The sequence below is a fragment of the Triturus cristatus genome, chromosome 3_1, assembly GCF_964204655.1.
Source record: "Triturus cristatus chromosome 3_1, aTriCri1.1, whole genome shotgun sequence".
In the NCBI taxonomy this organism is placed as follows: Eukaryota; Metazoa; Chordata; class Amphibia; order Caudata; family Salamandridae; genus Triturus; species Triturus cristatus.
Window position 1 is genome coordinate 801848376 of NC_140583.1, and position 14992 is coordinate 801863367.

Genomic DNA, 14992 nt, shown 5'->3' on the forward strand with positions numbered 1-14992 from the left:
GGTTTAGGAGTGCATGGAACTGCAAAACTTTAAATACCCACAATGGTTTGTGGGACTGCACTCCATTTACATTGTCCACTACACCTTGACGGGAAACAGCGTTTACAATGCTGTCAACACAACGGGCTTCCATCACAACGCAGACTGCCTCACATCCCAGCGCTCAATTTGCCCCAGTGCATCATGGTAAATGAAGTGCATGATAACACTTACTTCAGTAGTAGTCGTACATGTTTCCTCCTTGTTGGTGCAGGCTGTGCAGGTGTTTCTGAATTCATTCCTTTTTCAGTAGAGAGCTACAAGTGGAAATGCTGCCCACCGTCTTCTCAGGTCTCCTTACCACTCACTGGGCAATGGTGCATCAACACAGGCTTGTCAGCTCAGCAGCTCAAGGGAGCCTTTTCAAAGAAGAGGGTGAGAGCACAGTGCTCCACATCCCGGCATTCAATCTTCCCCAATGCATCATGGTAAATGCAGCGCATGATAGCACTTCCTTCAATAGTAGTCATACATTTTTCATCCTTGTTAGTGCAGCCTGTGCTGTGTAACTCTATACATGTGTTTCTGAATTAATTCCTTCATTAGTAGATAACAACAACTCATTTTGGGGTGCTGGAAAGGCTGCACAGCACAGGCTGAAACAACAAGGGTGAAAAATTAGACTACAACTGAAGTAAGCGTTATCACTATCTAACTATCCTAACTCTTTGGTTAAAAAGCCCACTCATTCTACAAAAGTTGCGTCCAATCATTTTAATGTATCCTGCTCCCTTAATTTAACACCAGGGTTATTTAAAAACTGTAGAAAATTTGGTGCATAAATGACTTGAATACATTTCTTCTGTTCTCTATATAAGAACATAATGTTATAATATAGAAAATCATATTTTCTCTATCCGTTCATTTTACAGGTTCACCATGTGAAGGCAAAGTATAAAACTAACCCAGCCTTTAGATGTTACATAGTACTCATTCACAAAATTAAAGCCAAAGACAAACATGACACAAGTTAGTGCATAGAAAACAACCTGAGAGCATGACCAGATGCACATTTGAACACCGGCTACCAACATGGTGAACAATTAACTTCTCAAAGGATCCCGTGCCCGCAACCCTGTCATGGTACTCGCTTCATTAACGTATAATTAAGCACCCCAGGTATCCATTCTGGTACCCAACTTTCCAAAAGAACATAAGAAATGTGATTAAGGAAGAGCAGGTAATGAAATATGTATGAACTTTCCTTAAAGACATCATAGACTGCAAAGGTGAGAGTTAATCTGTCCTCCAAGCTCAGTGCTGCCACCTAGAATTCTCCATATGTGTTCTTACATTTATAAGAGCCACAAATCATTATTCAAAATGACCACTCATTAGTGTTTATCGAATGCATACTCCACAAATTCCAAAAAGGTGGAATGGAGTTGGGAGATCCCATAATGCAAAGAGCGGAGGTACCATACACAGAGGCAGAAGGCACCAATCTCTTTTAATTGGCTCCACTCAGGTGTACATCAGACAGAGTAGAGTAGAAATGTCAAGAGCAGAGTTCAAGGGGACCACACTAAGAGAACAGAATGCACCTTAAGTTAGCGGTTCAAATGGTCCGTAGGATGAGTGTGCAAGAGAAGGTTGGTTGAAGAGTCGAGGTTCACCAGGTTCTTCCTGTTGAAGAGCCATTTCCCGTACAGTGAGCAGTCTAATACCCACAAGTTAGATATCTTGCTTCATGTATTATTAGAGGATGGTCCACCATTCACAAACAGGCAAGAAGTACAGAATTGAGGCTTGCATCAATCTACAACATCAATATATCTCAGCTGACATGCTTCCTTCGTCCCTTTTTCCTAGTTGTACATGAGCGGTGTTAAGTATTTCACAGACATGTGGAACATCATGGACATGCTGGGCATCCTGTACTTCATCACTGGCATTGTTTTCAGGTGAGTGCATAGCCCCTGCCCCAAACAGCCTGTCTCTGAGAAACATGATGGGACTGCTGCATGTCTAGGGTTTAAGCAGCCCAGTTGTATATTTTACAGAGAGTATGTAGCGCGAAATCTGAATTTTGTGCAAAGTTGCAAAGGTTCTCAGCCAACAAAAATTGGAAATGCTTTGTAAAAACAATATGGGGCGAAAAACGTAAGTTTTCCAGGAAACCACCTGTGCAAAGCTCCAACCTTGAAATGAGAATTTTCGTTCAAAAATATTTGGGGCAATTTTGGTAATGCGGATTGGTCAGTTTACCGTATCCCTGTATGTAACTGATTGTAGTCTGGCTAAGGAGCCATAAGTTCCCTCACAAAAATATATTGGTCACAATTCACGGATACAAACACGTTTATTTTTGTGAGCAATATTACAATGATAATTTATAAAATGTGATTTTGCAACTATAAATACATTTACTCTCACTTAAAATGATGACAGTATTGCTTGACCTTAACCAGTAAATCTCACAGGGTCAGATTGTGGGAGTTACAGGCCAAGGACACCAGCAAAGGGTGGTGAAAACACATTCACAATGCCCCTACAGGTATTTCTAACCCGGAAACGAAACGACCCGAAATAGTATTTCATGATGCAGCTTTCTTGTTTGGTACTGTATAAATAGGTTGCTATTCTTATCCTTTTGTCAGTCGCAGCGCTTAAGCTCACTTCAATTATTTATGTATTTAATTGAATTGTTGTGCGTTGACTTTTGGCTGGTGGCCACTTTGTAATGCTCTTTTGAATATTGAGTCTAGGTGTATTTCATGTGTAACCAAAACCCCTACATACGCACAGGTCACTTGTTTTTTACACAGTTCACAGAGCTCCTCTGCGGTACTTTAACATTTTTCCTTGGATGGGATGGGAGGCATCCTGTGAGTTTTGTAGAGGGCTAGAAAAGCCTCCTTGAAGAGGCATGTTTTCATTTTTTCCTTGGGCACTGCCAGGTGGGAAGCATCCCGAGTCCTGGGCAGTAAGCATTCCAGGGCTGTTCTTCACACCTTCTGGTTTGCTTGAAAATGCACCATTTGCCCACTCTTTTTTCAAACTTTTCTCAGGGGGAGAACCTCCCCCCGAACCCGCCATAGGTGGTTCATGCTCGCTCTCTAAACTCACTCACCCCAGTGAAGTATGACAATTGTTTTACACCCACCACTTTCAAATGTCTCCAGCTGCCACGGAACTGCTGCCACACCTCTTCACGATCTACAGCAGCCTCTTTTTCTTGCCAGCACTGTCTCTTCTCCTGCACCATCGGAGCACCCACACCCACAACAACCACCACCACACCAGCCACGAGTGCTTCGGAACAACTCCACTGCCTCTTGCTCAATGCATGATCACTCTGCAAGCATGCCTCTGAGATCTGGGACACCATACCTACTTACCCTGACGTCATCTTCCTCACCGAAAGCTGGCTCAACCCCGCATCTGCCCCCGACATCACCTCTGCAAATCCAGACAGTTACAAAATAGCACACAGGGACTGCATCAACAAACATGGAGGTGGAATCACCACCATTCCCACAGAATCCATCCACTTTATTACCTCCACAGACAACCCACCCCGATCATGGAACACCTCAATTTCCAACTCCATACAGACGACAAAACCACCATCAGAGGCACCCTCCTTACAAACCACGCCCCAGTTTCTGCAACAGCATCCCAGACTTCATCGCTCCACTCGCCATTGACTTCAAACACTACATCTTCCTCGGAAACCTCAATTTTCACCTCAATGACCTTAAAGACACCAACACCGCCAACCTCAGCAAAAGCATGAACAACATTGGCCTCACCCAACTAGTCACCAATCCCACACACAACCCAGGACACACACTCGACCCCATCTTCATGGCCAGTGACAGAGTAAAGTACAGCTGTGTCACCGAGCTCACCTGGACAGACCACACCATCGTCCACTTCACCATCACAGGATCCCCTGGCACTGCCACCAAGCTGCCAGCACCTCCCACCACAGCTTGAACAACGAGTCAGAGAGCCAGTGGACCGATGCCCTCAACACCTCCCACCCTGTCACCACAACCAACCTAGAGCAGGCTGGCAAGAACTTCTCCGCCTGGATCACCGATTGCACCAACAAAGTCACCCCCGTCAAGCCCACCAAACTTGAGAAATCCACCAAACAGGCCAGTTGGTACACCACAGAACTGAGAACCATGAAACGCACCTGCAAGCAACTAGAAAGGGAAGTGGCACACCAGCAAGAAGCCCACAGAATGAGCCACCTTCAAGACTACCCTCAACCAATACCACTCAAAGAGATAAAAAGGAGCGCCCTAGCTGACCGCATCAAAGCCAGTTCTAACCACAGCAAAGAACTGCTCAGCCACCGAAAATGTCATCACCCATTCCCAGGAACTTTATGACACCCTGACGGACTTCTTCTACCACAGGATCGCCACCATCTACAAAAACTTGGAACCTCAACCCACCCTCTCTGACCTCTTCAGCCTCATTGCTCCCACAAATACAAACCCCGACTACCTACTCACAGCCTGGGACCAGCTCACCACACAGAACACCACAACCATCATGAACTCTGTCTACTCGGGAGCACCCACGGACCCCTGAGTCTACCACAATTTCAACTTCGGGAGCAAGAGGATCAGTAGTGAGCTCACTGCCATCTTCAACACATCCATCACCACCACGGCCATCTTCCCCAAAGAACGGAAACATGCAGAAGTCAAACTCCTTGTCAAGAAACCGTCCACGGACCACAACAAACTCAAGAACTACCATCCCCTCTCTCTGCTCCCCTTTCCAGACACAGTCCTTGAAAAAGCCATCAACAACCAACTCACGAAACACTTGGAAAACAACAAACTTCTGGACAGCTCCCAATCTGGAATCTGTTCCAACCACAGCATGGAAAATGCACTGATCGCTGCCACTGAAAATATTAGAACCTTGCTTTACTGGGGAGAAACGGCAGCCCTGATCCTCCTCGACCTGTCAGCAGCATTCGACCCCGTATCCCACAACACCCTTACCAAGAGCCTTCACTTCAGAATCCAAGGAGATGACATCTAATGGATTGCCTACTTCCTCACCGGAAAAACATAGAGAATCTGCCTATCACCTTTCACCTCGGAACCCAAGAACATAATCAGCGGCGTCCCTCAAGGCTCATACCTCAGCTCTACACTGCTCAACACTAACATCGCGACTACTATTCTGGACCAAATCGTCTCACCATCCACAAATAATATTCTATGGCCATGAAACGTGTACAAACCAATGTGTTTCACTTTCCAATCATGTGACACCGTCTCATAACACCTGCCATTTTCTTCCCGATTCCTACATAAAAACGGCCTGGCCCAGACACGGCCAACAATGGAGGAGTGTGGGGTGCCAAGTAGGTGATAGGTAGGACGAAGTCCCTTGATGAAGTAAGTGCGGGCGGTTTCTTCTTTCTAATCTGCAAACGGAGACCATCTGCCCTGGATTCCTAGAGATAAAAGCTTTTTTTCTCTTTTATTCTCCTAGAGTGTGACTACATGGATTGCCCACCTCCACTACATCATGAAGCCTTATTAAGCAGAGATGTAGGTGTTAGGGATACTTTACTTTTAACAAACACTTGTGTGTGCATGCAGGACACTATCTGCAAATACATTTGCCCTTGTGTGTGTGCTTTTAAATGTTTTTATATGAGTATATTTGTCATGTCTGATGTTTTGGAGGGGAAACCTCATGTGTCTACATGCCCTGTCACACATGGCAACCTAGGTGTGCCTAAGCATGAGACAAAGAAAATACCATTTATAGGGGTCACAATTACCCCCTAACAAAAAGGCTATTGTGTTTTTTTTTGTTTAAGAGACAATTAAAGGAACAATTCAATGTGGTCTGTATGTTTGCATGCTTCATAATATTAATGTTTGTGTAAACCACTACTAAGAGTTGGTACCTACCAACTATATTCCATAGGGATTCTACGCATACAGTCAATCCTGATGAAAGCCTACTGACCTTTGGTGGCACTAAATACAGGCTTAACATGTCGACCTATGGACCCATCAATGTTAGGGGTCGTTATACCAACTAAACATCCCACTGTTTTATTTCTCGCCAAAGGACCTTGCAAGTAAACAGAGCTCTGCTTACAAACTGTGTTGAGTCCACCCACTCACACTAGGTGTAGTGGTTGAGGCTCCAATGATGGAGCATGCCACTGGTGGTACCTGTGGGTGAGGATCCTACTAATTTATCCATGAGATGCCAGGGATGCACAACTTTACCAGAGTTGAGATCCTCTAACATCATGAGATATATTGAAAGCAGTCAACTGAACTCTTAGACATTAAGAGTTCACTAATAGATAGGTTAATCCTTTCTTGTATATTTATTGAACATATTCAGTGAGGCGGAGGGTTGCCCCTATTTAGCTTCTCACTCCTTCTTGGTTATTTATATATTAAAGGTGTGCATCTGGAAAAAAAGGAAAATTGCGCCAGAGATCCACAAAAATAACTTTTCTCCCCAGAGTCCCTGAGAAAGGAAGTGTTGTTATGGTGTAGGGTGCTGAGCCCAGCACTGGGAGCAGGAGACCAGGTGAGTATCAGTTGCTGAGTAGTAGTCCAGCAGCTCCTGCCACGTACTGATCTGGCCTCAATGGGTGCCTTAGAACCCTCTGGGGAGCAAGACTAGGCCCTTTATGAAAATCCCAGGCTGCTCCTGGTGAACTGGTTTGCTGCTGCTAGTGCCGGGCTTTTAAGACAGGCTGGCTGAACCTGTATGGAGGTGCAAAAGAAACAAGTGCAAGGTCTGTGCAAGGCAGGGGCGGGCATGGCATAGCAAGTTTAACAAGAAAAAACAAAGCTGGGACATGGCCACTGTTGCCCACATAATAGGGCTTTTATTTACTATGCAGGCACAAAGAGATGAAGGACGGAGAGCTGAAACTTTTCAGACACTCATCCCCAGTCACAGATCTGGGTTGAATCCATCATCGTTCTTTAGCTCACTTCACCACCCCAGTTCAGATCCAGCTATATGCAAATAAGTCTTGACCCTGTGTCTCAAGGAAACAGTCCAGCCCAAACTGCCACGCCAGGTCTTCTCTGGACCAGAAACAAGCATCCTGGGACCAATTTTGGGATAACACCCCTCATCAGCTAGGCTAGCTTGAATCCAGAGGCAAAGTGAGCAAGGGACCCACATCTGGGCATACCCTGCCAACTTAGGGCGAACAAAGCAAACACAAAGAGATGATGGTCGGAGTGCTGAAACTTTTCAGATACTCACCCCCAGTCACAGATCTGGGTTGAATCCATCATCGTTCTTTAGCTCACTTCGCTACCCTAGTTCAGACCCAGCTATATGCAAATCAGTGTTGACCCTGTGCCTCATGGGAACAGTCCAGCCCGAACTGCCAAGCCAGGTCTTCACTGGACCGGAAACAAGCATCCTGGTGTTTGCTTTTATTTACTACTTCTGCTACTAAATCACTACAAGGGGAATGGGCTTAAAAACAACAGACAGCAGGAGGAGGGCGTTGGAGCGGGTGAAGCAACACAAGTGTGCTGTGGCGTAGGAAGGAAAGAGAGGCAACAATGAACATCGGGAGGAGAGCAGGGGGTGGGGAGACCATACAGTGCCTTGCAATCTTATAGAGTGCATGACACAAAGTAAAAAAGACATACTTCAAGCAGCGCTCAGCCGGTGGAAGGACACAGGCCACTAACAGGAAGCTGTGAGAGGCCCTTGTCCCACGGCAAGGACAAAAGAATGTAGGAAGAGGTGAGCGGCCAGCAGGAAGAGGGAGGCATGACCAGTAAGAAGCAAGGAAATGAAAGTGACATGTAAGCCAACCAATGGTAAGTATTGGTAAGTGATGGGCGGGCTCTAAACTCGTTTTTAAGCTATTTAAAAAAAAAATAGCATTCGTTTCGTTGTAGGCAAAACCTTGAAATGAGGGTGTACCCTTGCATGGATTCCCTCACAGCTATCTGCCCTTGATGTAGCTGGGCGCCCTCACTCACTGAGAAAGGTCCCTCGCAATCTGAAAACCCTGGGTATTTCAGGCACATGTAAAGCAAAGCGTTCTCATGAGCTTGTCAAACTGTGTGGCCTGCTCCTTAACACCCGATCTATGCGGAAACATGCCCTCTGTATTCACGATCTATTAGAAGACACTAGTCCGGACTTTCTGTTTCTAACCGAGACTTGGCTCAATGAGGCCTCAAACTCAACTATTACCACGGCTATCCCTAAGGGCTATCAGATGGTTAGGAAAGACCGCCCTAGCGGGACGGGTGGGGGCCCAGCTCTCATTTTAAAAAACCACTATTCATGCACTCTTCACCCTATTGGCGATGTTGTCGGAGCTGAAACTCTTGGTTTCCATCTGGTGGTATCTCCCCATCAATCGCTGGCAGGCATTCTAGTATATAGACCCCATGGCCCTACCGGCCTGTTCCATGAATCTATTAGTAACGCAGTCGCCTCCTTGGCGATGAAATATAAACATTGCATAGTGTTAGGTGACTTTAATATCCATCTGAATAAATACGATGATCCAGACGCCACTAGATTAACAGAAGCTCTGGATATTTTTAAGTTGACTCCTTTTTCCCAGTCTCCAACCCACGAGAAGGGCCATATTTTGGACCAGGTTTTCTCCACACTTGACATTGGAATTATCCCTCCCCTCCCGCTTGTGTGGTCAGACCATTTCCTCTTGGAGTTCACTGTTCACCGTGAGTCCATTTATCCCAACTTCCAGGCCAAACCCCGCACGGGCAGTTTCAGACCCTTTCACCTCATGACTCCAGAGGCTTTGAATGTGGCTCTTGAAAACTACCCCATTATCCTGAGTGGGAATCTTGAGGATGATGCAACCTGCTTGGACAACTGGCTCCAGTTCCGAGCAGCGGAGCTCGCACCCCTTTCCTCACGTGCAGCTCAGTCCTTGCGAGTCTCTGCCCCCTGGTTTACGCCTGCCTTCAAGAAAAGTAAGAGCGCTTGCAAGCGCCTTGAGAGAGCGTGGCGTAAAAAGTTCGATATCAACGACAAACTAGTCAACAAACTGGCCCTTAACTCTCACCACAAACTTATTCTTGAGGGGAAAAATCTCTTTTTCTACTCGATAATTAAGGCTGCTGGAAATAAAAGTAAGGAGATTTTTAAAATTGTGAAACAATTCTCCCCCCCCCCCCCAGAGCGTTGACTAGGATGTTCACCCCTTCCGCGATATGGGTGGGACATATGGCTTCAAATTTTTTGACAAAATCAAAAAGATCCAGGATGCATTTACCACTCGGCCCCAGGACCAGACACTGAACTTTCCTCTCCCCTTTTTCGGACCAGAAAGTTCCCCCCTCTCCTCTCGGTGACCTCAGTTGAAATCATGAAAACTTTGAAGACGGGGCTCCCTCTGATCCATGTCCAGCTTCTACCCTGGCATCAATAGCTGCGACCATCAACTCAGTAATCAATAAGATTCTGAATGTTTCTCTGCAGCCGGGGCTTCTTCCTATTAGGTGGAAGAAGGCGCAAATACTCCCCCTTCTGAAAAAGCCAACCCTGGACCCAGACATAGCCTCCAACTATAGGCCCATATGTCTTCTACCATTTTTTTCCAAAACATTGGAAAAATATGTTAATGCGGTTACCACCACGTTTGTAGAAACTAACGACATACTGCATCAGAGCCAATCGGGGTTCAGGCCAAATTTCAGCACTGAAACGGCGCTCCTTGAAATCTCTGAGTCCATAAAAGACGTCCTTGATAGGGGTGGCAGAGCCATGCTGATATTATTGGATCTTTCGGGGGCCTTTGATACCGTCCCTCATGACCGACTCCTGCTCAGACTCCAGGAGTCCGGTTTCGGGGGGACGATACTCAAATGGTTTACCTCTTTTCTGTCAGACTGTCAACAAACAGTCTGGGCTCCACCTTTTTCGGCTCCCATTCCCCCCTTGAAGGTGGGAGTCCCGCAGGGTTCTGTTCTCAGCCCTACATTGTTTAATATTTACATGTCCCCTCTGGCGAATCTGGCTGAGTCTCATGGGGCAAAAATAGTGTTGTACGCTGACGACACACAGCTGCTCTTCACTTGTGATAAGGACACAGATTTCAATGGTGAAGGGATCAACTCTGTGGGAGATGCTCGTGCAGGCCCTTAGGGAGTATTCCGGCCCCGGCGATGCCGAACGAGAGGAAGCGGCGCGCCCTGAGTCCCGTTAGACGGTTGCATTGATCAGCTTTATTGCTTTCCCCATGGGTCCCCAAGAAGATCCGGTTGCGGTAGATGCCGCGCGCTGATGGCGGGGGGGGGGGGAGGGTTTTTCTGGGATTGGGGGGTTTTAAGGGTGGGGGGGTGTTTTTTGGAGTTATAGGGTTGTTTAGAAAAGCAGATGAAGGACAACGAATCCTCCGGGCCGACCTCGACAACCTCCTGAGCCCCCACGGACTTTCGCCGCCCGACCCCAGGGTTGTGGGCTGAACGGCTGTGTAAGCAACTTCCGGAGGGGATCGGAGGGTTGGGTTTTAACGCTCCGGCTTGAGATGTAATGCTGGCCAATTATGTAAAGATTTACTAATTCCTGCAATAAAAATAATTTAAAAAAAAAAAAAAAAAAAGTGAAGGGATCAACTCTTGTTTATCAGAAGTGTTTGCTTGGCTGCAGCTAAATCAATTGAAATGCAATTCCGATAAATCGGAAATTATTTTCTGTGGCCTGCCCCCCAACAACATGTGGCGCCTCTGGTGGCCACACGACATGTACCCATCCACTCAGGTCAGTTAAAAACTTGGGGGTGAAAATGGATGACACCCTAAATATAAAATCCCAAATTCAAGCGGTATCCAGACAATGTTTCGGCTTCCTGAAAATGCTGAAACAGTTCCTGCCCCTTCTCCAGGTCCCCCACAGGAAAACAGTGGTTCAGGCCCTGATTGGATCTAGGCTGGGTTATGTAAATATATTATACCTTGGACTACCGGAATACCTACTCACCCGCCTCCAGGTGGTCCAAAACGCGTCAGCAAGGGCCATTCTTCTACTCTGCCCCAGGACGCGGATGTCTCTCCACTTGAACTCTCTTCATTGGCTCCCGATCCGCAAGAGGATCCAATTTAAAGCTCTTGTTCTGGCCTTTAAGGCCCTACATGACACCAGAGCCCCCTATCTTAGGAAAAGAGTCCAGCTCTATCAGCCACGGCGCTTTCTGCGCTCGTTGTCCCTGTCGCTAGTAAGTACCCCTGTGTTCCTTCATTCTCGAATAGGAGGACGATATTCTCAGGTACAAGTTGCTAAACTCTGGAACGGCATGCCGCTTACCTTGAGACAGACGCTTGATCTCCTCCCTTTCAGGAAGACCCTTATTTTATTTATTTATTTATTTATTTTATTTCTTATATAGAGCTTGAATCGACCCCCAAAGGGGTATCTCTGCGCTTAGGACGGGCCATGAGGGTGTGTTGCAGCTACAACAAAATCAAGCGCAAAAAAGAGTGGTCTTAAGCAGCTTCCTAAATTGAAGGTGATCCAGGCATTGTCTTAAAATCAAAGGAAGTTCATTCCAGTATCGAGGGCCAAGATGGGAGAGAGCTCTTCCTCCTAATCTTGCCTTTTTTACTCGAGCCACCACAAGAAGATGTTTAGCACTCGAGCAGAGAGATCTAGAAGATACATATGGCATGAATTTTTCAGAGAGATAGGAGGGACCCAGATTAAGCAATGACTTATGAATAGTGCAGCAGATTTTAAATCTGACCCGTTGGTGGATGGGAAGCCAGTGCAGCTTCATAAGAAGAGGGCGAGAAGGGGTCCTGGAAGGAGCGTTGAGGACCAATCGTGCCGCCGTATTTTGGACTACCTGCAGTCTGCTGAGTGAGGCATCGTTGGCGGAGATCATCAGGCCATTACAGTAGTCCAGACGGCTTAGTACAAGCGCCTGGACTAAAGTTTTCCAGGTAGAGTCAGGAAGCAAAGGGAAGACTCGACGGAGCAGGGTTATTACATGGAAACAGGAACCTGCTGTCTGGGCAGCATGCTCTTTCAGGGTAAGGGCTTGATCCAGACGGATACCCAGATTTTTGATTGTAAGCTTGGGAGCGGGATGGGGTCCTAGATCGGTCGGCCACCTTTCTGGTGCCCATAGGAGGGGGGCCTCTCCAAAGAGCATAATCTATGTTTTTCCCACATTAAACTGGAGGAAATTGTTCTTCATCCAGTGGGAAATAGCTCTCATACCATTGGAGAAGGCCAACTGTACCGAAGAGGTAAATTTATCGAATGGAAAGAGCAACTGAGTGTCGTCGGCATATGATATGGGGATGAACCCATGCATCCTCAGAAGATTGGCCAAGGGAGCAATATAGATGTTAAACAATGTAGGGCTCAAACACAAGCCTGAGGGACTCCCTTGGACAATTCTGTAGGAGCCGAACGATACGGGCCTAAGTTGACAATCTGGGAGCGAGCTGATAGAAAGCTCATCATCCACTGTAAGGCTGATTTTCTTAGTCCGATCCCTTTTAATCTTCTGAGCAGAATGCTGTGAGAAACTGTGTCGAACGCCGCGGATAGGTAAAACAGCACCAAAATCATAGAATGGCCCTTGTCTAGGGTCATCCTGATGTTATCCGTGACCGGTAGTAATGCTGATTCGGTGCTGTATTTGGGCCTAAAGCCGGACTGAGAAGGATCTAAACAGCCCATCAGTTCAACATGGTTGGAAAGGTGAGTGTTAACATGTTTCTCCATTAGTTTGCTCAAGAATGGAAGAAGCGAGATAGGGCGGAGGTTAAAAAGATCCGTCCATGGTACTTTAGTGTCCTTGCGGATTGTTCTAACCTGAGCAACTTTCTATTCCAACGGAACATGGCCTTCTTTTAAGGAGAGGTTAATAAGGGATTGCATAGAGGGAGGAGACAGATGTGTAGCTAGAGATGGGATAACGTTAGCTGGAATAAGGTCAGAAGGGGATCCAGATTTTATCTTGTGAATCAGTAGTTCGACCTCTGCTAATGTAAGTATGGGAAAATGCTCTAACAGCTGAGGGTTTGTGGGATTCAATTGGTCGAAAGCCATTGGGATCTGCAGCTGGCTTCCTGTCGAGGTGATTTTTTCATAGATAAGCTCTATTTTTTGTGAAAAATAGAGAGCAATTTAATTACACAGCAGTTGGGAGGGGGCCTCTAAGCTTTCACATGCCTTGGGGCTGATGAAGGACTGAAGAATTTGATGAGGGTTTTACGAGAGTGCCGGCCAGGGCTAATTGTGATGCTATATGGGTTTTCCGTGCTATTTTTTATGATAGCTGGACAGAGTGGTATGGAACCGATCTCTGTCCTTCTTATCATGGGAGGCACGCCAGGTTCTCTCATGTTTCCTACAAAGTTGTTTTAGGACTCGCAACTGGGTCGAGAACCAAACGGCCTGTGGGCATTTAGGATAACTCGGGAGAGATTTCAGAGGCGCAATATGATCAATGGCTATTGAAACCGCCGAGTTATATTTAGCCAGTGCTTCCTCTATATTGTCCAGTGCAGAGTTTTGAGGCCTTAAAAAAGGGGTTTGAAAGTTCACCTAGAAGACTTTCTGCCACTGCCTGCGGGTATGAAATGTAACTGATTTAGGTATTTTGGTTCTGTTGGGTCTTGAATAAAAAATTTGATGACCGAATGATCAGACCAAGTAAATTGTTGGGGGGGTTCACACTGGATCTTAGAAGAATGAGAAAATATAATGTCTAGAGTATGACCCGCTATGTGAGTCGGGCCTTCATTAAGCTTGGATAGGCCCAAAAGAGATAAGTCTGCCAAGAGGGTCTGTGCATCTGAATTGGAGAGACATTCACTGGGGATGTTAAAATCTCCAAAAAGGAGGAAGTTATTGCATGCGTTCACATGAGGGGCTAATAATTCAACCAATTGTAGAGAGAAATTGGCTAGAGGTCCTGGGGGACGGTAGATTAATACCCCTTTCCAACTAGCTTGCGGGGAGATATCTATTCTGAAGACCAGCATCTCCATGGTGGCATCACAACGTTGATCTATGATAGAGACCTTGATTCTATCCTTATGCACGATGGTGATTCCACCCCCCATCTTCGTAGTTCTATCCAATCTCACCATTTTATACCCCTCTGGTATACCCAATGCTATAGAGGGCACAGAATGGGGCTTGAGCCAGATTTCGGTAAGAAAGCCCAGTTCAGGTTGACCTGAGGACAATAAGTCCCACACCTCAATGGAATGTTTGGGCAGGGATCGAATAATACACAGCAAATTTTTCCATCCCTTCCATGAGTTATTTACGGGAGTGTCCATATCCCGGCTAGGGGAGATATGGTTTGCCTGAAATCGACATGCTCGACAAGAGAAAGGGCCTTCTGGATCTGCCCAGATCTCTGTCCGACAGGTAGGGGTAGCATTGGCCTGAAATTCCATTAAGTCATGTCTGGAGTAGTGTATTTGCCTGGACGGTCCGCGATTATCAATAAATTGTCCAGGCGCGGACAGGCGCAGATGGGCTTGCCATTGGCACGCCTTTTGGTGCACCGCCGGCGCGTCCGTTGCGCGCGTCCGCTGCGCGCTCCGCTCTGCATGAGATTTTATGTGATAGGGTGGGGACTAGACCACCAACCCTCGATTCGCCGGAAGCAGCCCCCCTACCACACGATCAGGATTGGGACCCGTGGTGGACCGGGGAAGCGACCGGAAGGATTACTCAAAGGTGGAATCTCAGTGAAGTCAGGTATTTTGCTCGTAATACTTAGAAGGTTTAAAAAGGTTCTGTGCACAACATTGGAAGTAGTGACAAATTAAAAGTTATAATAACAGCAACAAGCGTCAAGCAACTAACGCTGGGCAGTGTAGCAGCACAACACAGTAACACAGCAGTACAACTACCTCACGCGCGTCCGCTGCGCGCTCTGCTCTGCATGAGATTTTATGTGATAGGGTGGGGACTAGACCGCCAATTCTCGATTCGCCGGAAGTAGCCTCCCTCC

General features: G+C 46.6%; 1 protein-coding gene across 1 annotated transcript in view; it reads left to right on the forward strand.

The window, feature by feature from the left end:
* Nucleotides 1-14992, forward strand: part of TRPM8 (transient receptor potential cation channel subfamily M member 8) — a 161349-nt gene that overhangs the window by 108195 nt on the left and 38162 nt on the right. The window contains exon 11 of the mRNA XM_085646403.1: nucleotides 1852-1943. Coding sequence (XP_085502529.1) covers nucleotides 1852-1943 — 92 coding nt within the window. The remainder of the gene's footprint in view (nucleotides 1-1851; nucleotides 1944-14992) is intronic.